We start from the raw sequence: 25,962 nt of genomic DNA on the forward strand, positions 1-25,962 counted from the left end.
ACCAATCATTCCAAACTGTGCTATGATATCAAATTATCTTAAGAAGTAAAGAGGTTAAAAAGCTTAAAATAAGATTTTAAAATGTTCAATGTGAATATCAAGAAAACATGTAAAACACTGGACACTATAATATGAAGAAAAGGAGAAAGCACAGGTAAAAGAAATTCACAGATAATCAAAACATTCTCTTTTAGTTAAGTTTCAACTTCTTCCTCTACAAAGCACATTCTGAATAAAATTAAAATGTAGAAAAACGAATGGCATTGAGTTTCATTTTCTTTCTGAATACTCTCCTTGAATAAGAAAGTTATCACTTTAGATTTAACAAATTTATTATTAGCTTATTTACTTTAGCATCTTATAAATTTCTCCCCAATTTTTACCAATAATTGTTAGACCCTAGAGATCTCATTTAGACATTTAAGCTGCTCACTAATTGTTATACCACAGGCAGTGAGGCAGCCCACATCTTCAAGGGGATCAGTCCCTTCTACCAGAGAAGACTCTTTAATTTATACAAAATGGACTACACCTCCTAGTCATCTACTTTATCTCTTCCTATTTGCAGCTCAAGTAACAGCCAAGAAGGTCTCAGTGATTCAGGTGGGAGGTCTGGTTTTTGCTTCTCAGTAACCATTTGCAGACTTCTTGGTCTCATTGGTTTGGCCATGTCCCCCTAATTCCCTGCTGCTATCTTCCACTCCATTCCATGGACTGTCTCCTCATTGACTAAGAGAGACCAAGACACAGATTTCCTATTAAATGATGAGATCACTGGGGCATAGCTTACCCACTTATCAGTAACCCTTCTTCCAAACTGAGCATTACGGTTTAAGTATGACCATTTCTGGGGGCAGCTGGATGGTTCAGTAATACAGCACTGGCCTGGCGTTAGGAACTTAATAGCCATGTGACCGTGGGCAAGTCATTTAACCTTAGTTTGCCTTAATTCGCTGGAGAAGGAAACAAAACCACTGCAGTATCCTTGCCAAGAAAATCCCATGGACAGTACAGTTCATGGGGTTATGAAGAGTCATACACAACTGAATGACTGAAAAAAAAAAAAAACAAAAACCTGTTATACCAATCATTATGTGTCAAGGATATTACTAGGTTAGGACAACAGAGAGAGGGCGCTGGCAGAAGATAACACACAAAAGAAAGCTGGAAAGGGGGAGGAAACTTGAGAAGGTTTGGAATGGCTACAGTGAGGAGTGTGAGAGGAAATCAATCAGGGAGGAATTTTGAAAGTATTGTCTTGCTGTAGTGAGGGTTCAGTTGAAGTCAGTCAGTTAGCCAATCAACTAGCATTTATAATGTGCTAGAAATTATGCTAAGTGTTATTGATAAAAAGAAAAGCAAAAAACAGTACCTGTTCTCAAGGAGCTCAGTCTAATGGAAGAAACAACATGCACACAGCTACGTACAAACATGACACATAGAGGATAAATTGGGGGCAGTCTGAAAGGAAAGGCACTAAGATTAAGTTAAGAAGGACTGGGAAAGGCATCTTGCAGAAGGTAGGCTGACACTTGAAGGAAGCCAGGAGGCAGAGATGAGAGAGAATATCTCACGCATGAGGGACTGCCAGGGAAAATGTTTTTGGTCAGGTGATAAAACGTTGTGTTCCAGGAACAGTGAGAAGGCCAATGGCACTGGATAGCAAAGTATATGGAGGGTAGTTAGGTCTAAGGATACTGGAAAGGTAGACAGAGGTCAGGTTATCAAAGGTTTTAAAAGCCAAACAGAGGATTCTATATTTGATATTAGAGGTGACAGGGAGCCACTGGAGTTTATTGAAGACAGGGCTGGTATGGTCAGACTTAAGTTTTAGGAAGGTCAGTTTGACAGCTGAGTGGTGGATAGATTAGAATGAGGGAGAGACTAGGTAGGGAGACAAACCAGCAGGCTACTGAAATAGTCCAGGTTTGAGGTTATGAGACTTGCAATAAAATAGTCAGTGTCAGAGGGGAGAAGGGGATGTATACAAGGGATGCTATGAAGGTTGGCATTTGATTGGATATGGGGAATGTGAATGAGTGACGAATTGAGAATGACACCTAAGTTGTGAACCTGGGTAACTGGATGGTGATACGCCTGACAGTAATAGGCTTTGGGGGTAAAGATAGTGAACTTCAGTTTTAGAAATGTTGAGTTTAAGATGCCTATGGACTGTCCACCTCAAGATGTCTAATAGGCAGCTAGAGATGAGACACTGGAGGTTAGGACAGAGTTTGCTGCTGTACAAGTAGATCTGATTAAAATTATGGATGATTATGGCGTCACCAAGTAAACTTGTATTGAAGGAGAAGAGAAAAGGGTCCAGGACAGAGCTTCGGTGTATCGCCATGGTTAGTAAGCATGACCTTGATGAAAATCCAGCAAAGAAGACAGAGAAGACATTGTGCATACGATATGTAAACTGTTAAGTCTGGGAAGAGAACCAGGAGGTGGAAGTGTCAGAAAAATTTAGGGAGAAAGTGAACAACAGTGTCAAAAGGCTATAGAGAGGTCAAAATGGATGAGAATTGAGAAGAAGCCATTTGACATGGCAATTAAGAAATCATTAGTGACTTGGGAGAGAGTAGTTTCAGTTAAATGATGAAGTCAAAAGCCAGACCGCAAAAAGTTATGAAGACAGTGAGGGGAAAGGAACTGGAGGGATTGATTATTGAAGGCTTTCTCTAGGAGTTTAGCCACAAAAGACATGAGAGATATGGGATGATGGATAGATTAAGTGAGGTTTTTTTTTTCAGGATAAGGGAAATGTGGCCATGTCTATAGACAGTAGGGAAGCAAACAACGGAAATATTTAAGAGTAGGAATGAGGGAAAGAGTAGGAATAATAGAGGAGATAATCTGTTGGAGAAAACAGGATGGAATGGGATTGCTTGTGTTTGGGAGTACCTTGACCAAAAGGGCTACTTCTTCATGTGAAAGCAGGGTGAAGGAGAAGATAGTGGCAGAAGGCATCAAACTGATATGTGATGAGGAAGAGGAGAGGACATAGGGTTCTCTACAAATAACCCCAATTTTTTCAGTCAATTATGAGGCAAGGATCTCAATTGATATGCCTGGGGGAGAGGTTCCTTTGGAAATTTGAAGAAGCATGAAAATGTTTAGAAAAACTACTGTGGTGAGTGGCATAGTTAATTGATGAGAATGTGTAAAAAGATTTCCTTGTTATGGTGAGGGCCCAGTTGAAATTTAAACATAAATCTGTAGTGGTCCCAAACATGGATTCATGATTTTCTAAAACTTCATTCAGCAGAGTGTGTATAACAGCAAAAGCAACAGGTTTTGGCAGTAAGACAATAAAATGAGGTTTGGAAGGTCAAAATCTTTAAAGAGGCAAGGGATTTGAAAGAATATGACAGTACAGAACTGAACTGGGTAGAGAGGCAGGGTAGAGAGGATAGCCAGTGCAAGGGTGATAGCTTGGGAAAGAAATGATGGATTAGAAATTCTGTGGGACAATGAACAGAGTGTGGAGTTGCACATGAGAGGGAGAGATAAATGACAACAGATTATGAGCAGATAAAAGAATGGTGAGAGTTCATAAACATGGACTGGAATACCTGTAGGTAATGACAAGCTCAAGGAATAGGGTAGAGGAGGTGACCATAGGAAATGAGCAAGTTGAGAAATTGTGTGATTCGGGTCCTTACGGGCGTATCAATATATATGCTAACGTTCCCTTATATTAGGGCTGGAGTTAGAAAGACTGTAAGTTAGGCACTGAATTCACTGAGGAATGAAGGACAGTGTCCTAGGGATCCGTGGACAACAACTACCAGAATGTGGATTGGTTGATAAACATAGACTGAATGAATCTCAAAAGAGGAGACATTACTCAGTAATTTATGTAGACAAATATTCTCATTTGATCTCACTGAGCACCTAATATGTACAAAACTAGGCAATGATATTATAAGGACAAAAAGTGAAAATACTCCCTAGCTTAAGGAATTTAACATTTCACTTAGAGGTACAACATGAAAACACACTGATGAAATGAGGAGAGAGGAGCATTATTAGCGGGATCAGGAAAAGTTTTGCTTAGGTGAAACCTGAAGTGAGGCTGAGCCGTGAAGGAAGGTTAAGGACTCTAAGGGGTAGAAATGAAGAGGAAGTACATTCTAAACACGGATAAAGGGATGGAGGTAAGAGATGCAATCCAAATACTGAAGAACAGAAAGTAGAACAATTTGGCTGAATGGTAAACAAATCACTTAGCTTCTTAGTTATCCAAACAACTCTCTAAGATTACAAATCAAAGAGCAGATATGAGCCTGCTTTAGTAGGAATTACTTCATAAATAAAATTACAAGTTAAATCTTAAAAAAAAAATCCAAACTATTGAATTATAAAAACTTGCATGGTTTGCCTATTTCAAAAAGTACACAAACTAAACACGTGAATTCAAAAAAAAACATGCAGATCAGTTAACTAAAGACTTTCCCTTCTCTTTCATTCCCTAAAGATTAATTGGTCACTAAATATTCATCTAATATGTGAACTACACATTTCTTAACTTAAAAATTTATCTTCCCTAATAAGCAGAAGCCCACCTAGCTTTTCTGAAGCATTATAAAAAGAAACATTTATTGCTTTAAAGATAGATTATTAACAAAGCTAAATTTATAAATATGCCTCTATAACTTTTTAAGTACAGTGCATTCTCTGAAGGAGGATACTTTTAGGTTTCAATAGCCTAGACAGCTCTTTTTGGAAACCATAAGAGCTTCTACTGTTCAAAAATAAATTAATCAGTACTCCAGGACTAAAAATTTAAAATATTTATTTTAGTGAAGGAAATTAATACCAATGTATGAAATATATACTCTATTTTAATAGTATAAACATGGGGCTAGGTTTCTTTGTGAATTTTTTCAAAAAAGTGAGAAAGATCACACAATTTTTACAGTCATGTTCTCTGAAATTTCATTTTTCAATCAAAATACTTTAAAATATCCTTCCTATACAGCCATCACCATGTGTCAGTTTTTGTAATAGGTTTATGGTAACTGAATACAAAAGAAATGTGAAATAAATTTAACCAGGAGAGATGATCCAATCTAATTTTGATACATTAATGTCATATGCTGTACATGTTACAATACCAGCCAGACTGAATATTAAGCTTCAGGCTATACTGAGATTTCCAAATGGCAGATTGTTCTAAGTGATACCATATATAATTGCAGTAATAAACGATAGTAAAAGCTGAGCACACTGTCAGGAAGAATTTAAGTATTTACTTTAAAAAAATTAAACGAGTTAGGTTTGGAAAGACAAGACAACTGAAATAATGCAGGTCTCAATTTACAGAAAATTCCTTTTATTTATCTGCTGCATTAACCCTTGAACTCTTGCCAAAATAATCTCTAGTTTCTAGTATCCATTTATCTTAAGAACAAGGAAAACACACTGTTCTCTTTTCTTTTGACCAAAGTTTATTTTGAGTGTCTTCTCTACCACTGAAGAGTAAGTCTATTACTAAGGTTTTACTGAAAAGAATAATAACTACAAAGGAGTGAAGAGCGAAGACTTAGGCCCAGAGCAATGTACTTAGCAAGGCTATACTAAACAATTTCAAACATTTTAAGTAAAAAGTTTTTCATGAAATTCGGTATGATGAATTTAAAAAAAACATTTTTTTTAAAGTTTTGCTGTCTTTTATTTTTACACTGCCAGTCCCTTCCCCATCTCCCCACTGAGTGGAGGGAGGTATGCTTCATTATCAGTTTTCCAGGCACAGGATTACCTGAATGATGCATTTTTACAACTAAAGGCAAACAAATTAAATTTATTTAATACTAAATCACTGCAAGTCATGAGTTTTATATCCTTTGACCTTTAACATCTGGTATATATTAGCTTAAAACATTCTCATGTATTAACTGGAAATCGTTCACCATCTCTAGAAGGAAGAATTTTAAAATGTCTGTTATAAGAATGACTTTTGAAAGTTTGACATGTTTAACAAAAATCTCAAAATATATATGTGAACTTACAATTTTTTTTTCTCATTAAGATATGTAACAACATTGAGAGTAGACCTACTAAACTAAGGTCTAGAAATTCAGCCTTCTTAAACTGAAGGTTGCGACCCCATAGGGGGATATGACCAGTTTAAGAAGTGCTGAAGGAGTCGTGAGTGGAAAAAGTTTAAGAAGCCCTGGCTAGATTCCTATATAAATCTGTCTCCAATTATCAATCATTCAAATATTGTGGGAATAGCCAAGTAGTTAGGTAGGCAGCAAAGAGAAAAATTATATCTGGGCATACAAGTTTATGGTCAAAATGTACTTAATAGGTGTACTTTCATAACATCTAAGAACTTTTTTCTTTTAAACAATTCATGATTTATTCCTGGTTTTTCTGAAATGCATTTTTTTTCCTTTTGGGCTTCTTTTTTTTTTTTTGGTGAGGCAATTGGAGTTAAGTGACTTGCCCAGGGTCACAAAGCTAGTGAGTATCGTGTGTCTGAGGCCGCATTTGAACTCAGGTCCTCCTGACTCCAGGGCTGGTGCTCTATCCATTGCACCACCTAGCTGCGCCTACATCTAAGAACTTTTAAAGGATGTTTTCTCTATATGCTTTTGGACCTAGATGTAAAACATTCTCTTAGGTCAGGTAGGCAAAGGTTACAGGAAAAGTGAATAGATCTGTTCAATAACATTTGAAAACTTATTTCCATGACTCACTTGTTGATGTCAAATGTTACCCAAACACGTATGGAATTCAAAGTACATTTATTAAGCCCCTAGTATCTGCCAGGTACTATGCTAAGTGCTGGGGATATAAAAAGAGGAGAGACTTGAGGCAGGCTGACCCACCAGCAAGTACAAGTGTGAGGTGATAAGAGAATGTGCCAGAGCAATGACCATGACAAGAAGGGAACACATGTGGCAAAAGTGAAATCAACAGAATTTTGGCAACACATTGGATTGGGGGGGGTGAGGGTAGAGAATAGTGAGGAGTAGAGGATGACACCTATGTTTTGAACCTGAGGGACTGGGAGGATGTTGTTGTCCTATACAGTAACAGGAAATTTAGAAGGGGTGGGGAGAATTTAGGGGAAAAGATAATTTCTGTTTTGGACATGCTGAATTTAAGATGTCTACTAGACATCCAGCTTGAGATATCTGAAAGGCAACTGAGACTGGAGGTCAGCAGAAAGACTGGGACAGGATAGGTAGATTGGAGCATCCTCAGTATAGAGATGGTAATCAAAACCATGAAGTAGTAGAGATACAGGAGGGAAGAAGGCCCAAGATAGGATCTAACAAAAGAGATTGAGAAGTGATCACATGAGTAGAACCAGGAGAAACTGGTGTCCTGCAAAACCTAGAGAGAAGAGAGTATCAAGGAGAAGAGGGTAATCGACAGTGTCAAAGGCTGAAGAAAGGTCGAGGAGAATGAAGACTGAAAAAAAGGGCACTGGATTTGGTAATTAAGAGATCAACTGGTAGCTTTGAAGAGAGCAGTTTCAGTGGAGTGGTAACTGCATTATAAGGAGTTAACAGTGAAAGGAGAGAAAGTAAAGAGAGAGACAGGAGAGAAAGTGGAGAGGCTAATTGTAGATGGCCTTTTCAAGTTTAGTCACAAAGGACAGAAGAGATATAGGACAATAGTAGGGATGGAAAGATCAAGTGAAGGCTTTTTAAAGAAAGAGACAAATCAAGTGAAGGTTTTTTCAAGATAAAGACACATGTATGTTTATAGGTAGTAAGGAAAGACTGGGGAGAGTGAAAATAGGTGACAGAGTGGGAATAACAAAGGAGGCAATGTGTTGGAGGAGGGCGAATAGAACAGGATCATGATTAAAGAGTAAGCCCACTTAATCAGGTGACACAGGGATGAAGGGATAGTGGCAGAAGGTGTATGAGTGATGTGAGACCAGGAAGAACAGGGAGCTTATGGTGAATGGCTTCAATTTTTTGAATGTTTATTTTTGCTTTGAGGGCATGACTTACTTGCAACTCTTGCTTTTTTGAATTCATCTCATACACACTAAATCTTTTTCAGCCCCTCACAGCTTATTCCTGTTTTTGCTTCCAAAAAAAGAAGGGGGAGGGTTTCTCATAAGCAACAGATCGAGGGTTTTTTCCTTAAAAAAACAATTTACCTTTTTAAAAAAACTTTATTGGATCTTTTAATACATTCACATTTAAAGTTATGAGAGTTAGGTTTATATTTTTATTTTCTGCCTCTTCTCTAATATTGGAGTTTTTGCTCAAGTTCTCCCCCACCCCCTGCTATAAACACAATACTATGTCTCCTCCATTACTTTAGGCTTATCTATTTAGGGTAGCTATGCTTACAATGGATTTTTTACCCTCATTCTTGCTTGTACATTTCTGCTTTTATTTGGTTAATTCTTCCCCCTCTTTTTTCCTCTTCAGTTAATCAAGTAAAACTTCTCCTTTTTTTCCTCCTCTTCAACTAGTCTCTTTCACTGTTTTTAAAAAATTTCATTTACTGTGCCCCTTTCCAGAGGACTTTGCTCCCTTAATCTATTCACTATCCATCATCTTTCTGACTTTTCCAGACCCTTATTCTCTGGTTTGTGGCTCTTATATTTATCTAGTCCTTCTCTATTCTTTGTATTCCTCATGGGATCAAAACTTCCAACAAGCCATTCTGGTCTTCCTCTAAGCAGATTTCGCCACTGTCTAGCAGAACTTGACCTCTGGCAAGTTTGCTCCCTCTTTCCATTGCACCTCACTCTCAGACAAATACTATTTCCTGCAATTGATACAGGTAGATCTAAGACAGGACTCCCTGCTCCTCACGTCCCCTATTATGTAGATCACCACTGACCTTTGCTTTTCTGTGTTCACCTTCTTTTCCTGGGTTCATGGCTTCTCACTCTCCTAGGAACTAGGTGCTCCCAGGAACTGACTGTTCCCCCAAAGCTCCACCCCCCAACATAGGATGAATGGTGTCTCTAAACCCCAAACACCTGGTGCAAGGGCTCCATTTCCCTTCACAAAACATCTCTTTACCCACAAGAGCATTCATTAGTGGTACTCCTTCCCACCATCAAAACAAGGCCTCCCTGACTTTTTTCTCTTATTCTCCCCTCTCTTCTATACCCATACCCATTTCCTTGCTGCCTCTCCTCTTCCAGAGAGACCAAAGAAATCACCTTCCCTGCATTACTAGCCTTTAACTTAATCAGGGGATATGATACCATCCCTTCTATCCCTTTTCCTCTCCTCTCTCCTTCCATGGATCCTCCCCATTTTGTAATTTAGTCCCCCCAAAAAACAGTCATTCACTGCATGTGGTATGCTCCATGTAATGCTCCACCTCTTCACCATCACCTCCACCTGATTTCTGCTTTAAACTCTGTCTCCTTCTTTACATTTGGAAGGAAGTCTCCTAAGGGTCTCTCTGCTTTCACTGTTGTTACCCTTGGCTGTTGTTATTTGTTCACCCCTCCTGTATTTCTGTTCGTGGGGGGTACTCAATAAGCAAATAATCTCTTCAGGTCTGGTTTTCTTTTAAAGAATGTTTCAAATGCCTTTTTATTATAGAACATCCTTTTTTTTTTTTTTGGCTCAGCCTTGGGTTTCCCCCCTCCCCAGAAGTGACCACTGGATTCTTTCAACTGGCACTTTGTTTTCTGTGACCAGAAGTTTTGGGCAGTTATCTTGAATTATGTTCAGGTTTTTTGACATGTCATGTCCTTCTGGAAGACCTATAATACTTAAGTTTTCTTTATACTTCCTTTCTTAAAGATCAAGACAGAATTATATTGTACTGTATATCTGTATGTATGTAGAGCAGGTTTTAATGTTGTTGCTTTTTGCTTCTCTTCTTCCAGATTATCCTTCAGTTTTGTATATTTGTATTCCTAATCAGTTGTCTTCTTGAGACTAGCCACTGCAGACTGAAGTTTTTCTATTCCGCTGTGCAGGCCACAAAATCTGGTTTCACATTTTTCATTTAAACTACTCAGGAACAGCACACTGTAGTTCTATAATCTCAAAAGCGACATTATTGATTGTCTGCCTTATCAGGTGTTGAATCAATTCCCTTTTTCTTTCACAGTATATATTCAGATATTTCTGAATTCATTTACTAGATATGGGGGCCATATTTCCTTCTGCTTCTGATGTCTTTCCAGTTGGTTTATCTGCTTATACGTAAGGTCTTTGAGTTTTTTTCCTCCTGAGATCTTTGGAAACTTTAGTTTTTGTTTCCTTATTTTCACCTACTGATCACTTTCTGACTCCCTACCCTCTAATGATGATTTTACTGGGGGCTGGCTGTTAGGCTCTTCACATGCTAGACAATTAATTCATGGTTCACCACCCTAGGTCTCTGCTCCAAGTGATGTGTGGGGGAACAGAATTAGCTCCAGCTATGTACTGTGTTCTTTCCTTCAGGTGTACTGGGAGTACCACACAGGACCACACGTAGGGCATCCTGCTTCATTCTCTCTGTTCCTCAGTTCTGTGACCTAGTGGTAAAGAGGGGTGCCACACTACTGCTATTGCAGCTTGGGCAAGTTTCTGCTGTTTGGAGTTTGGATCTCCTTGGTAATGAGAGGAGGTAGGGGTCAGGTTGTAGAATTGAGCTCAAACAAGCCCAAATAATTGTCCTGTCCTGTTTCTTCTGATCATCTGCTCTCTTTAAGAGCTCTGCTGCAGCACAGAGTGCTGTCACAATACCCGCTATAACAATTCCAGCAAATTTCTAGTTTGAATCTTCAAGGGATTAGAAAGTGAAGGGCAGTGTTAGAATGTGAGGCTGCACTTCTGTTGCAATGTTGGATGGGTTGGGTGGGGTCAGCTTGTGCAGCCTTGCTGGTGAGATTATAGAGGGCAGTGGGGAAGGGACTGCTGAGACAGCACAAGTTAGGCATTAGTTTATGGAGATTTTACCTTCTTAGATTTCTTGGTGTCCTAAACAAGGGCTGTCAAACTTGGCCTGGAAAGCTCCCAAGTATGGCCTGAACCAGGTTAAAATGTAACTGGGAAACATTTAACAAAATAAAGACAAATGCAACACAACACAGGTAGTGTTAATTTATGATTTTTTAAGTCAACATGTAGCCCACAGGGATCTGTTTCTATTTGAGTTTCACACCACTGTCTTAGGCTACGGAGACAGCTGAAATTGTTTTACCTCTGATGCACAATTTCTATTTTGGAGAGGTCATGGAGATCAGAAAAAATGTCTAAGCCTTCTATTTTGTGAGGCATGTTTGATTATATTTCAGCAGACAAGAAAAACCTCATTATTAGTGTGGGAATTATCTCTGAAACAGCTGACAGACAGTGTTTGGTCAGACCACTGATTTGTCAGAGTAGTGATCAGTTAAAAACTAGAAAAATGAGGAAAATAATTTTAAAATTAAACCAAGAACAAGTAAAAAAGTAATAACTAATTCATGATGGAAAACTGAAAATGGACAACAGAGATATCAGCATCAACTATAATTTCCTACAGAAGCTTAACTGATGTAAATTAATTGCTTAGAAGACCAAAAGAGCCCTGAAAATGCCTTAGTCAGCAAGGCTACCATAATATACTTGCCAAGTTGAGAGATGCTGACCAAAGGCAAGGATGACTTAAAATATGAATTTATTTGTAAAATATTATGAAGACTGATGATGGATGTTTATGAGCAGTATTGACTTATAAAATCATAATGAAGCAGGAGAGGGCAAAACCAATTTGAAGAAAGCTTGGCAAAGTCATGCCAGGGGCATGTTATGACAAAAATTAAAGGACTAATAACAGAAGTTTGGAAAATGATCTAACAATATACTGTTTTCATGATCAAGGACAGCAGCTGGCCACCACACACACACAGAGTGCTTGATGTACTTAAAGAGGAGGTAAAAAGGGCACCACAAAGATAAGAAAGGCAGTGGGATTAGACTAAGCAGAGATAAATATAGATATACAAGAAGTGAAACAACCATGAGGTTGATAATATAGTGACACATAATGTATACGAAGGAGGGGCAGACACCAAAAATAACAGAAAAAGATCTTGGGCCTTATTAATAAAGGAAAAAGGCAGCCAAGAGAACATCAACTGTTGCTGACATATATTCCTACTTTCTGATCTAAACAAATTCTTTATTGAAGACATTCTTGATGAAAATATCAGTAGTGACCAAACTACTTTTGCAAACTACATTCAACAATAGACCACATCTTTATAATTTTCCAGCTGAATGAAAGATACAGAGAATACAAGATTCCATTTTGTGTATTGTTTGTGGAATATAAAAAAAGCACCTGACTTTGCAGGGCAAAATGCTTCTTTCATGTGAAAGCTGTTTTCTAAGAAACTGTCTCCCACCTATACACCAAAATCATTAAAGCATCCTCAAAAAATAGAACAGAAGTAACCCGGTTCAGTGATTATCTGATCATATACATCAGGTGAGGATAAACAACAACAACAAAATAGGGAGATATATGCCCACCAAAGGTGGATGAGATCCAGTACTGAATATCAAGCTGCTGGGTGAGGCTGAAGGGCATTCTGAAAGAGATCTGTAGCCACTCAAAAGATTATGGCCTGAATATTCACACAGGAAAGACCAGATGGATAAAGAATGGCCACTGCACAGATTATCACATTATAAAATGGACAACCTACAGAATTAATCTGTTAGTAAGTATACCTAGGACAGGCAGTGCAGAAAGATAAGAGTTAAGCCTGGAATTGAAGAGAAGGACAGGAGGAGAATGGATTGCCTTCATGAAACTAAAATTATTTTAATGATCCTAAATTTTCCTTAGAAATAGAAGTCCATGTTTTTAATATCAACATTCTAGCAGTACTGGACTTCAAGATTCATTGTCACACATCAAATACAGTCATACAGTGTCTAAAGAATTAAAAATGGAAAGAGGCACAGCTAAGATGGCAGAGTAAAGTCAGCTCTCCTCCAAATCCCTCCAAAAACCTTAAAAAAAAGACTCTAAATAAAGTCTAGAGCAGCAGTATCTACAAAAAGGTGAAGTGAAACAATTTCCAGCCCAAAACAACTTGGAAGGTTGGCAGGAAAGGTCTGCTATACAAGGGTGAGAGAGGCACGCAATCCAGCGCAGGCTGTGGCAGTTCAGACTGGGCCCTAGTCAACCCAAAGCAGGCTTTGGGGTGACTGAATCAGTGGCAGAAGTGGCAGTTTCCAAATCTCTCAACCCACAGACACCAAAGAAAACTACTCAGAAGGTCAGCAGGAAATGAGAATGAAGTACAGTCCCGTGCAGGCCATGCCAGCATAGCCCTGGCCCCAGCAAAACAAGAGCAGACCTTGGGAGTGACTGAATCAGCTGTGGCAGTGGCAGTGGTCGCTTCTGGAGCTCTCAGCCTAGAGATGGCAAGAGGGTCGAACAACTAGTCAGAAGGAGATTACAAGGATCGTCTTGCTAGCACTGAGGCAGGACTCTGTTGCTGCTTTGCTCATAATCAGATCTGGGTTGTAGTCCTGGGTGGCAGTCTCAAGGCGAGGAGGAGCACTAGTATAGCAGAGGGAGTTCCTTCCTCACAGTTCTAGGGCAGAAAACAGTGCTTGTGGTCACTCACAGATCAGAGCACAGGCTAGGACAGGAGGAAACACCTCTCCTTAGATTATACTGCCTTGGAAGAACTGAAAACTTACAGGTCACTAAAAGTATCTCTGAAAACAGTTACACAAACCCCCTGAAGCTTAGGACACTGCTCCCTCCAACCAGGAAGTAAAGCTCAACTTTAACAAATAGGCTGGGAAAATGAGAAACAACAGAAGGGAAAAAAAACGCTATTGAAAGTTACTATGCTGACAAAGAAGATCAAAACACACATTCAGAAGAACACAACAGAGTCAAAGCTCAAACATCCAAAGTCTCCAAGAGAAGCAGCTAGGTGGGAGAGTTGATAGACGGCCTTGGAGTCAGGAGGACCCAAGTTCAAATCCAGACTCAGACACTTGACACTCATTAGCTGTGTGACCCTGGGCAAGTCACAACTGCCTCACCAAAAAAAAAAAAAAACAAAAAAACCCCCAAAAACCAAACCCCAAAAAACCCCCAAAACCAAAAGAAACCCAAAGCCTCCAAGAAAAATATGAATTGGTTCCAGGCCATGGAAGAAGTCAAAAAGTAAGAGAAGCAGAGGAAAAATTGGGAAGAGAAATGAGAGTGATGCAAGAAAATCATGAAAAACAAGTCAACAGCTTGCTAATGGAGACACAAAAAAATACTGAAGAAAATAACACCTTAAAAAATAGACTAAGCCAAGTGGCAAAAGAGGTCCAAAAAGCCAATGAGGAGAAGAGTGCCTTCAAAAGCAGAAGTGGCCAAATGGAAAAGATGGGCCAAAAGCTCACTGAAGAAAATAAATCCTCAAAAATTATAATGGAGCAAATGGAAGTTAATGACTTTATGAGAAATCAAGAAACAATAAAACAAAACCAAAAGAATGAAAAAATAGAAGACAATGTGAAATATCTCACTGGAAAAACAACTGACCTGGAAAATAGATCCAGGAGAGATAATTTAAAAATTATCACTACCTGAATGCCACGATCAAATAAAGAGCCTATTCATCTTCTTTCAAGAAATTATCAAGGAAAACTGTCCTGATATTCTAGGACCAGAGGGTAAAAGAGAAATTTAAAAAATCCACCCATCACCTCCTGAAAGAGATCCCAAAATGAAAACTGCCAAATTCCATAGTTCCCAGGTCATGGATGAAACAGTGCAAGCAGCCAGAAAGAAACATTTCAAGTATCATGGAGCCACAGTCAGCATAACACAAGATTTAGCAGCTTCTACATTAGAAGATTGGAAAGCTTGGAATATGATACTTCAGAGGGCAAAGGAGTTAGGATTACAACCAAGAAACATCTACCCAGCAAAACTGAGTATAATCCTTCAGAGGAAAACATGGACATTCAATGATATGGAGGACTTTCAAGCAATTCTTGATGAAAAGAACAGAACTGAATAGAAAATTTGACTTTCTGGGGCAGCTAGGTGGCACAGTGGATAAAGGACTGGCCTTGGATTCAGGAGGATCTGAGTTCAAATCCAACGTCAGACACATAACACTTACTAGCTGTGTGACCCTGGGCAAGTCACTTAACCTCACTGCCTAGCCAAAAAACAAAAACAAAAAAAACCTTAACTTTCAAATATAAGGCTCAAGAGAAGCACAAAAAGGTAAATAGGAAAGGGAAATCATAACTTAACAAGTTTAAACTGTTTACATTACTACATGGGAAAATGATATTTGTAACTCATAAGACCTTTCTCATTATTAAGGTAGTTAGAAGGAGTGTATATTATATGTACATATATAAATGGCAGAATGGAGTAAATTATCTCACGTAAAAGAGGCAAAAAAACCCTTTTACAGTGGAGGGGAAGAGGGGGACGTTAAGGGGAGTGAGTGAACCTTACTCGTTAGAATTTGATCAAAGAGGGAATAACATACACACTCAATTAGGTATAGAAATCTATTGTACTCACCCTATAGGAAAGTAGGAGGGGAAGGGGATAAAAGGGGAGGGTTTATAGAAGGAAGGGCAAATTTGGGGAGGGGAGGAACAGAAAGTGAACAGGATCAAGGGAAATACAGTTAGCAATAGTAACTGTGAAAAAAAATTTTGCAGCAGGGTTCTCTGATAAAGGCCTTATTTCTTTCTTTCTTTTTTTAAAATATAAATTTATTTATTTTTAGTTTTCAACATTCACTTCCACAAGTTTTTGAGTTCCATATTTTCATCCCATCTCCTCCCTCCCCCCACCCCAAGATGTCATGCATTCTGAATATCCCTTCCCCTACTCTGCCCCTCTCTTCTATCTCTCTCCCCTTCTCTTATCCCCTTCCCCTTCTATTTTTCTGTAGGGCAGGATAGACTTCTGCATACCATTTCCTATATTATTTCCCAGTAGCATGTGAAAACATTTTTTTAAACATATGTTTTTAAAACTTTAGGTTTCAAATTTTCTCTCTTCCTCCCTCCCCACCTACCCTCACTGAAAAGGCAGGCAACTCAATATAAGTTGTACATGTGCAGTTATGCAAAACACGTCCATAGTAGACAGGTTGTGAAAAACTAACTCTATTTCCCTTAATCCTATCCTGCCCTCCCATTTATTCTATTCTTTCTTTTGACCCTGTCCCTCCTCAGAAGTATTTACTTCTGATTACCCCTTTCCCAATCTGCCCTCCTTCTATCCTCCCCCTGCTCTCTTGTCCCCTTTCCCCCTATTTTCCTGTAGGGTAAGACAGATTTCCATACCCAATTGAATGTGTTTGTTATTCCCTCCTTAAGCCAAATCCTATGAGAATAAGATTCACTCATTGCCCCTCATCTTCCCCTGTTTCCCCTTCCACAGTAAGAGACTTTTGTTTTTTTTTGAGATAATTTACCCCATTCTACCTCTCCCTTTCTTCTTCTCCTAGTATAATCCTCTCTCATCCCTTAATTTTATTCTCCAGATATGACCCCTTAATCTTCAACTCACCCTGTGCCCTCTATCTATCTACATATACATACATACATTTTTTTCCTCCAACTACCCTAACTGACAAAGGCTCATGAGTTAAAATATCATCTTTCCATGCAGGAATAAACAGTTCAATCTTAATAAGTCTCTTATGATTTCTCTTTCCTGTTTACCTCTTCATGTTCCACTTGAGTCTTGTATTTGAAAGTCAAATTTTCTATTCAGCTCTGGTCTTTTCATCAAGAGTGCTTGAAAGTCCTCTATTTCACTGAATGACCATTTTTTCCCCTGAAGGATTATACTCAGTTTTGCTGGGTAGGTGATTCTTGGTTGTAATCCTATCTCCTTTGCCCTCTGGAATATTATATTCCATGCCCTGCGTCCTTTAATGTAGAAGCTGCTAAATCTTGTGTTATCCTGATTGTGTTTCCACAGTACTTGAATGTTTCCTTCTGGCAGCTTGTAATATTTTCTCCTTGACCTGGGAACTCTGGAATTTGGCTACAATATTCCTAGGAGTTTTCCTTTGGGATCTCTTTCAGGAGGAGATCTGTGGATTCTTTCAATTTCTATTTTGCCCTCTGGTTTTACTATATCAGGGCAGTTTTTCTTGATAATTTCTTGAAAGATGATGTCTAGGCTCTTTTTTTGATCATGGCTTTCAGATAGTCCAATAATTTTTAAATTCTCTCTCCTGGATCTATTTTCCAGGTCAGTTGTTTTTCCAATGAGATATTTCACATTGTTTTCTAATTTTCATTCTTTTGGATTTGTTTACAGTGTCTTGATTTCTCATAAAGTCACTATCTTCCAATTGCTCTATTCTAATTTTTAAGGAAGTATTTTCTTCAGTAAGCTTTTGGACTTCCTTTTCCATTTGGCCAATTTTTCTTTTTAGGGCATTCTTCTCCTCATTGGCTTTTTGGACCTCTTTTGCCATTTGGGTTAGGCTATTTTTTAAGGTGTTATTTTCTTCAGTATTTTTTTGGGTCTCCTTTAGCAAGCTGTTGACTTGTTTTTCATGATTTTCTTCATCACTCTCAGTTTTTCCTCTACTTCCCTTACTTGCTTCTCAAAATCCCTTTTGAGCTCTTCCAAGGCCTGGGACTGATTCATATTTTTCTTGGAGGCTTTGGATGTAGGGGCTTTGACTTTGTTGTCTTCTTCTGGTTGTATATTTTGATCTTCTTTTTGTGCTGCTTGCTTATGATCCCGGCCAATTACTTGAGTTTTAAACTCTTTGTTAAGGTACGAATCTGCTTCCAATGTGGAGAATGTACTGTCCTAAGCTTTGGGGGTTTGGACAGCTGTTTTCAGAGATACTTGTAGGGACCTGTAAATTTTCAGTTCTTCCAAGGTGGTATGATAAGGGGAGGTGTTTACTCCTTTCCTGGCCTGTGACCACAAGTATTCCTTTCTGTCCTGTAACTGTGAGGAAGGGTTCCTCTCCACAGCCACTCCAAGCTCTACCACACTAGCATTCCTCTTCACCCCAGCACCGCCCCCCAGAACTGTGGCCCAGATCCAAACACAGGCAAAGCAAGAGATTCCTGCCTCAGCACTGGCAAAGAGATCCCTGCAATCCCTCTCTGGTCAGCCACTGGATTCCCCCTCAGTCTGTGGGCCAGAAGCTCAGGAAGCAGCTGCCCCCCCCCAGGGCCATGCTCTTGGGGAATGGAGCTGAAATCCCACCTTCCTTCCTCAGCACCGACAGAAACAGACTTTTCCCACTGACCTTCTAAGTTGTCTTTGGCATTGGTGGATTGAGGAGCCTGGAAACCTCCACAGCTGCCTGAGATTCAGTCCTCTGAGGCCTGCTCCACGTTTGCTGTGGCCTGCGCGCCCATGCTGCGGCCCCGCGCCCACTCAGCGCTGAGCTCCCAGCCTGGCACAATATACCTTTCTGATCAATCATCCAGGTTGTCTTGGGCTGGAAATTTGTTTCACTCTGTCTTTTTGTGGGTTCTGCTGCTTCAGAATTTGTTTAGAGCCATTTTTTATGAGTATTTGGAGGGGTTTGGAGGAGAGCTCAAGCAAGTCATTGCTTTCACTCTGCCATCTTGGCCCCGCCCCCTATTCACCATTTCTTCTAAAGGCCTCATTTCTCAAACACATAGAGAACTAAGTTAAATTTATAAAAGTAAGAGCCATTCCCCAACTGATAAATGATGAAAAGATATGAACAGTTTTCAGATGAAGTAATCAAAGCTATCTATAGCCATATGAAAAAATACTCTCACTACTGACTGGAGAAATGCAAATTAAAACAATTCTAAAGTACCACTTCATACCTATTAGATTGGCTAATAGGACAGAAAAGAAAAATGACAAATGTTGGAGGGGATGTGGGAAAAATGAGACTTTAATTCCTTGTTGGTGGAACTGTGACACACTGACGCAACCATTCTGAAGAGCAGTTTGGAACTATGCCCAAAGGGCTATAAAACCATATAGACCCTTTGACCTAGGCTGTATCCCAAAAGAGATCAAAACCAAAAAGGAAAATGACCTATATGTACAAAAATATTTATAGCAGCTCTTTTCTGGAGGTAAAGAATTAGAAGCTGAGGAGATGCCCATTAATTGGGAAATGGCTGAACAAGTTGTAGTATGTGATTATGATGCAATTCTACTGTAAGAAATGATGAGCAGATGTTCTCAGAAAAACCTGGAAAGACTTGCATTGGCTGATGCAAAGTAAAATGTATGGTATGCAAAGTAAAATGTATGGTATACAAAGTAACAGCAACATTGTAAGATGATCACCTGTGAATGACTTAGCTATTCTCAGCAATACAATGATCCAAGACAACTCTGAAGGAGTTATAACAAAAAAAAATATCCATTCCTAGAGAAAGGACTGATGGTACCTGAATACAGACTGAAGCATACTTTTTTTTTCTTGAAGTTTTTTTTTTCTTGTCTATGTTTTCTTTCACATGACTGTTATGGATATGTTTTGCATGATTACACATATATAAGCTATATCAAATTGCTTGCCTTCTCAATGGGGGTGGGGGGTGTGAAGAGAGAGAATTTGGAATTCAAAATCTTAAAAATGAATGTTATAAATTGTTCTTCCGTGTAACTGGGAAAAAATAAAATTCTAAAGTCTAAATAAAAGCTAAAAAAAAGAAAAATAAATATAACAAAAAAGGTAAAGGAGAAGCCCCTGGTGGGTGTGATCAGGCTGCAACATGAAGTCAATCAGGAACTTTGAAGAACAGGACTAAAAGAGATCACTAAGCAAATGTATAAGAAAAAGAGCAGATGGGTTTATCAAGCAGTAAAGGGCACAGAATGACAGGCTTCCTTCATGTTGGGTGGACTCCCTCCGGTGAATTATGAAAAGACATGGATGAGTCACATACAATGAACAAGCATTAATTGGCAGTGATCTGCATCAACATATTGAACATGCTCAGTTTCTTTTGCTGGCTCCTCATTCATATCACACAACTGTAAGTGTTCCCCAAGTGGATCATAGTCTCATTTCTAGTTTCCAGCCCAGCCTGAAACCTGAAGGGGAATAACTATAGCAAGAATCCCAAACCAAAAGGGAGCCTGAAATTCTGTCACTGAAATTGCAGTTTTCAAACTGGCTGATATTGCATTAATGCACTATTGGCAAACTGTGAACTGGCTCAGCCATTCTGGAAAGCAATTTTGAAATATGTCCAAAAAGCTATTAAACTGTGCATACCCTTTGACCCAGAAATACCAATAGTACATCTATACTTCAAACAGATCAAAGAAAGAGGAAAAGGATACATAGGTACAAAAATGTTTATAGCAGCTTCTTTTTGCAATGGCAAAGAACTGGAAAATGAAGGGATGCCCATAAATTGAGGAATGGGTGAACAAGTTATATGTGAATGTGATAGAATACTTATGATGCAAGAAATGATGAAGGGGAGAAAGTTTCAGAGAAGTCTAGGAAGATGGGTATGAGTTGATTCAAGTGCAGTGAGCAGAACCAGGAGAATAATTTATATAATAAAAATACTATAAAGACAAATAACTTTCAAAACCATAGAAACTCTGATCAATGCAATAACCAACCACAATTCCAGAGTACTAAGGAAGTACTACACTGAAACTCTTTTCTTTTTTTGGACATGGCCTATGAGGGTGTTTGTTTTGCTAACCCATACACGTTGATAAAAGAGGTTTTGTTCTCTTGCTTTCCACTAGGTGGGGAAGGACAGGAAAGGAAGAGAAGGAATGCTTTCATTGACTGAAAGAAAGTAAAATTTAATGAAAATATTAATGAATCACAATATTTAGCCATTTCCCCAATCAATGGGCATCTACTCTGTTTATAATTCTTTGCTACTACAAAAAGTGCTGCTACAAATATCTTGGTGCGTATGGGATTTTTCTTTTATCATTGAACTAACCTCTTTGGGTATGTACTCAGCAATGGATCTCTGGGTCAAAAGGACAGACACTATATTCATTTTCTTAGCATAGTTCTAAAATGGTTGGATCAATTCATGGTTCCAAAAACAGCATATTATTGTTTCTATCTTTTGTCATCTTTGCCAATTTTCTGGAAATTTGCAGCTGTTTTTATTTGCATTAACTTATTATTTGTGATGTAGAACATTCTTCCATATGGTTGTAAAATTTGTAATTCTTCTTTTGAGAAGTTTCTTCTCTTAGACAATCAAACTTAAATTTGGTGTAAGTTCTCTTCTTTCTACAAGATTCAGCACAAGCATTATCTTCTGCATGAAACCTTTCCTGATCCCCTCAAATATTAGTGCCCTCCTTCCCAAACTTGGTTGTTGTCCAGTTGTTTCAGCTGTGTCTGACTCTTTGTGACCCCACTTGGGGTTTTCTTGGTAAAGACAATGAATAAGTTTGCCATTTCTTTCCCCAGCTCATTTTACAGATGAGGAAATTGAAGCAAACGAGGTTAACTGATTTGCCCAGGGTCACATAGCTAGTAAGTGTCTGAGGCCAGATTTGAACTCAAGATGAGTCTTCCTGACTTTAGGCCCAACATTCCATCTACTGTGCTATGTAGCTGCCCTAACCACCTTACATTCAAATTACTTTGTATATATTAACTTTATATTTTATATGCATTTATTATCTCTTCCATTAGAATATAAAGTCCTTACAAGCAGAGATTGCTTCATTCTTTGTTCTTCTTTCCTCAGAACCTAATACAATACTTGGCACATTGTAGGCACTTACAGTAATAAATACACGAAGGATTGGTTGTTGATGTCATGTGATTACTTTTCCACTGGATAATGGCTTTTGGTCTTATGTTCTATTCTCCTATACAGATATCAGACTCTTGTCAGATACTGATGCAATTTTTTTTCCTCCAATCACCTGCTTCTCTCCCTGAATTTTATTAATGTGTGGGCAAAAATTTTCATTAGATCTTATGATCATGGCTTTAAAGTTGGAAGGAATCTTAAGAAGCCAATGCATCTAATGCCTTTATTTTTACAGATTTCATACATAAGGAAAAGAGGATAAGTGTCACATAGCTAGGAAGTATCTGCGAAAGGATTTTAATGCCAGGTTTTCTTGACTTCAAGTCTAGTGCTATGAAATTTCACATGCTCAAAATTACACATTTTTATCGTTTGTAATCTTCTCTATCCCTTGTTTGCTTAAGAATATTAGAGGGGACTCTAGCTACCACTATGGAAAGCTATTTTTTGGTATGATGTGTTAGTTTCTTATATACTGGATATTTGATCTTATGTTGATCTATGATATAAATTGGCCTAAACCTAATCTGTGTCAAACTGCTTTCCAGTTTACCCAGAAATTACTTTCTCAATTTATAATTTCAGTGGAGTAGCTAGGTGCTACAGTGGATAAAGCAATGGCCCTGGAATAGGAGGACCTGAGTTCAAATCTGGCCTCAGACATCTACAAGTTGTGTGACCCTGGGCAAGTCACAACCCTGATTGCTTCCCCTCAAAAAAATTTATAATTTCAGATTTATCAAATTCAATTATTTCTGATTCTTCAGGTTGTTCTACTCATTTATTCTATTTTTTAACCAGAATCAAATGGTTTTGCAATTTATTATTTTTTAAAATATGATTTTAGGTTTGAATGCTATTTCTCTTTCATGTCTCTTTTGTTGAATCATTGAAGCTTTAATAAAGGATAATGGAATATTATTCATTTTACTAAATCTTTTCCCAGTTCTATATGGGATTATAGATTCAGACCTGGAACAGATCACAAAGACAAATTAGTCTAATCTCTTAATTTTAAAGATGAGAAAACTGGGGCTCACAGAGGTTAAGTGACTTGTCCAAGGTTACCACAAAAAGAATAGCAGAGGTAGGATTTGAACTCAGAACCAATGACTTCACATAAAATGGCATAGTCATAGTATAAAGAGAGTTGTTAGTGCACATTTGAAGTATTTATACACACTACTTTCATAATTTTTAGTTCATAGGTTGGATCTCCTGTGGCAAACTTTTGGGAGAGAATGGACAAGAGCCTTGCAGATTATAGCATGAATGGACAAGAGTTCTATAGAACAGACAGGCATGGACTGGTTGTGATCTGCATTGCTGAAATGGAGCTACTAAATTGATGAGATCACATCCATTTGCGTATCTAAGTACTTTTAAGTGATAACCTCATATGGAAAGGATGATTCTGATCTTGATAAGCAATTATACTACTGTTAGTGGCTTGAGACATTCGTGCAGAGCTATTTGTACTCTTTGGTTTTACTCTTCTTTCACTGGTAGCATATTTACAGTTTATTTATTAGGGCTTAAAGGAACAGTGTTAGAATAAGGTTGTTTTGATTACTTATTTGTACATATGACTTTCCTCGGGCGTTTCTAGGGATTGAACATATAAACATAGTCTTATTAGCACCATGCTTTAAGAAACCATTTAAGACATTACTGAAAAAATATGTGACTAAAGGAGAATTTGTTAATATCTCTTTGTAGTTCTTTGAAATTCTATAATTAGATATTTTTGAGTTTACTTCCAGACATCATATTCAGGCTGTAGTTTCTTGAGATATAGAAGCCATTAAACCCCTGATCTGAAAAGGACTAATTTGACTCATTTATAAACCAGAACCTCATACAGATTCTTTTACAAAGTTTGAAAGAAAATCAACTGTTTTCCATTTTATTCATAGAATTTCAGAGGAAACTAACTCAAATTGTACATATATGTAAGCATACATGCCCCTTAACAGAAAACGTACTATGAAAGACAGTCAATATATTATGTCAAATTGAATATGAACTACAATTATCTCATCCAGATCATTTAGCAAAAGCCAAATCTTGAAGAGCTGATTAACTTACCTATAAAGCTGGATTTAAGAATGTGTTCTATGAGAAACTGGGCAATGAGAAGAGGCATTTATTAAGCACCTACTATGCAAGGTAGTCTACTAAGTACAAGGAATACAATGCTGGAAAATGTCAGAGTTCTTGTCCTCAAGAAACTTATAATAAATGTACAAATAAGTATAAAACAGAACAATTTTATAAGGGCATTAGTGAGGTTCATAAAGTGTTATAAGGAAGTTGGAAAAGAAAGGCATTAGATCACCTCTAGGCCGTGTGATTGGGGAAGACTTCTTTGAGGAGGTGACATGTAAGTTGCTTCTTGAAGGAAGAGGAGGGATTTCAATAGGTAGCATTATGAAAGAAGTAATTTTAAAGTTTACTAGGTAGCTTGTATGAATGAGTGCACATGGAAGAATGAAGGAAAAGACTAAGTAACAGTTCCAATATGGTTACAATGTGGTTGGTGAAGGTAAATAGTATGGAATAAGGGTAGAAAGATAAGTGGATGCCAGACTGTGAAGACTTAAAAAATGCCAGACTAGGGAGTTTGTACTTTATCCTATAAGCCAAAGACAGAACAACGTGATTAGATCTCTATTTTACAACATGAAAGAGGTTTTCAGCGTATTGATATTTTTCCTCTTCTTTTTCTTTCTTTTTTTTGTCTTTAAAAATATTATTTGCTATGAGCAATAGCTCCCTTGGAGGGGGAGAAGGTGGGATAATGGGGAAAACTATAATGATATAAAAGCAAAAGACATCAATAAAACTTTATTTAAAAATAAAAAAAGAAATGAAAAGGAATACTAAGAACACTTTATGTCAGTGTTTATAGCACTTTTGATTTTTAGGTATTGAAAGGAAATTGCTTTTAAGTATTTTTCCATTACATACATAGAAACAATTTATAGAGATATATGACTTAGACTGGTGGCTGACCAGTAATATTGTACCACGGTGTAAGAAATCATATGAATGACTCAACTTGACTATCACTGGACAATTTGTGACAAAATCTGTAGAAAAGTTACTGCTACTAGGTCCTGATGTTATTGAAAAACTGAAGTCTTTCTTCCTAAGGAAAAAAATGCTGTACTTTAAAATTTCTAGATAAAGTTACATGGTATGCTTGTTTCATAAGGTCTTAAAATGATTATTTTACAAAATTACTAGACAGCATTTCAAATGAAAAGTCAGAACTAAAGTTAGTATCTTTAAAATAGACATAAATGATTTCTTTCCCTCTCTCCTTCCAGCTAAGTTTAACATCAAGAACAGAAAGACATCAATAATTCTAGTTTGCCAGAGGCATGGCTATTTCTTTATACTCACTGTCAAGTATCTAATTTAATTTAAAGGTATTAAACTCCATGCTGAGGTCAACAAGCCTTACTTCCTCCAATATTACACTTCAACCAGTGCTCATTAATGTGTCTACTGAATGGATTAGCACATCTGAAGATATATGTACAAAGGAAAAGGGGACAATTTAATGATATCCAATTGTTCATTCGTAATAGGACACATGTTCAAAGCCTCAACTTATTATCATTAATGTGGAATTTATTAAATTTGGGTTAAAAAATGCCAATGCAGTAAGCCATTTTTTGTTGAAAGGAATTAGCTACACATTATCTTTTTTTATAGTTTTATCTTCTAATGAAGAACATATGTATATATATATTTTATGACATATCACACCAAAATATTCCATAGACTCATGGGATTTTAGATTTGAAGCAAGACGGAATATTATATGTTATGTCCACCAATTCTTTAATTTTACTGATTAGGAATATCAGGCCGAAATTGGTTAAGTGACTTGTCCATGAATATACATGTCAGAACCAAAGCCAGTATTTTAACCAGGTCTTCTGATTTCAAATCTAGCACCCTTTCTAATTAATCATACTGGCTAGGGTAGAAATATTTGATAATTGCTTCCACATATGTTTTTAAAAAATTTAGATGTCAAAATACCTTACATAATAATAGCGAACATACTTTCCTAATCAAATATTACCAAATGGCAATCCCTGGCTTTTGGTACTTGTTTGTTATTGTTGTTTAGTTGTTTCAGACTCTTTGTGACCCCATTTGGAGTTTTCTTGGCAAAGACACTGGAGTGGTTTGTCATTTCTTTCTCCAGCTCATTTTCCAGATGAGGAAA

The 25,962-nt window shown here is 37.7% G+C and overlaps 1 protein-coding gene across 10 annotated transcripts in view; it reads right to left on the reverse strand.

Moving 5' to 3' along the window:
• Positions 1-25,962, reverse strand: part of RALGAPA1 (Ral GTPase activating protein catalytic subunit alpha 1) — a 318,940-nt gene that overhangs the window by 48,905 nt on the left and 244,073 nt on the right. Inside the window, exon 38 of one of the 10 annotated variants that reach the window (XM_078150317.1) lies at positions 11,724-13,537. The exons of the other annotated variants lie outside the window; for them this stretch is intronic. Within the exon in view, the coding sequence (XP_078006443.1) occupies positions 13,454-13,537 (84 nt within the window). The 3' untranslated portion in view covers positions 11,724-13,453. Of the gene's footprint in view, positions 1-11,723; positions 13,538-25,962 lie in introns of those variants that run through there. 10 annotated transcript variants of the gene reach the window in all.

Source organism: Phascolarctos cinereus, unplaced genomic scaffold, assembly GCF_003287225.1.
Source record: "Phascolarctos cinereus isolate Bilbo 61053 unplaced genomic scaffold, phaCin_HiC Scaffold_2;HRSCAF=192, whole genome shotgun sequence".
NCBI lineage: Eukaryota > Metazoa > Chordata > Mammalia > Diprotodontia > Phascolarctidae > Phascolarctos > Phascolarctos cinereus.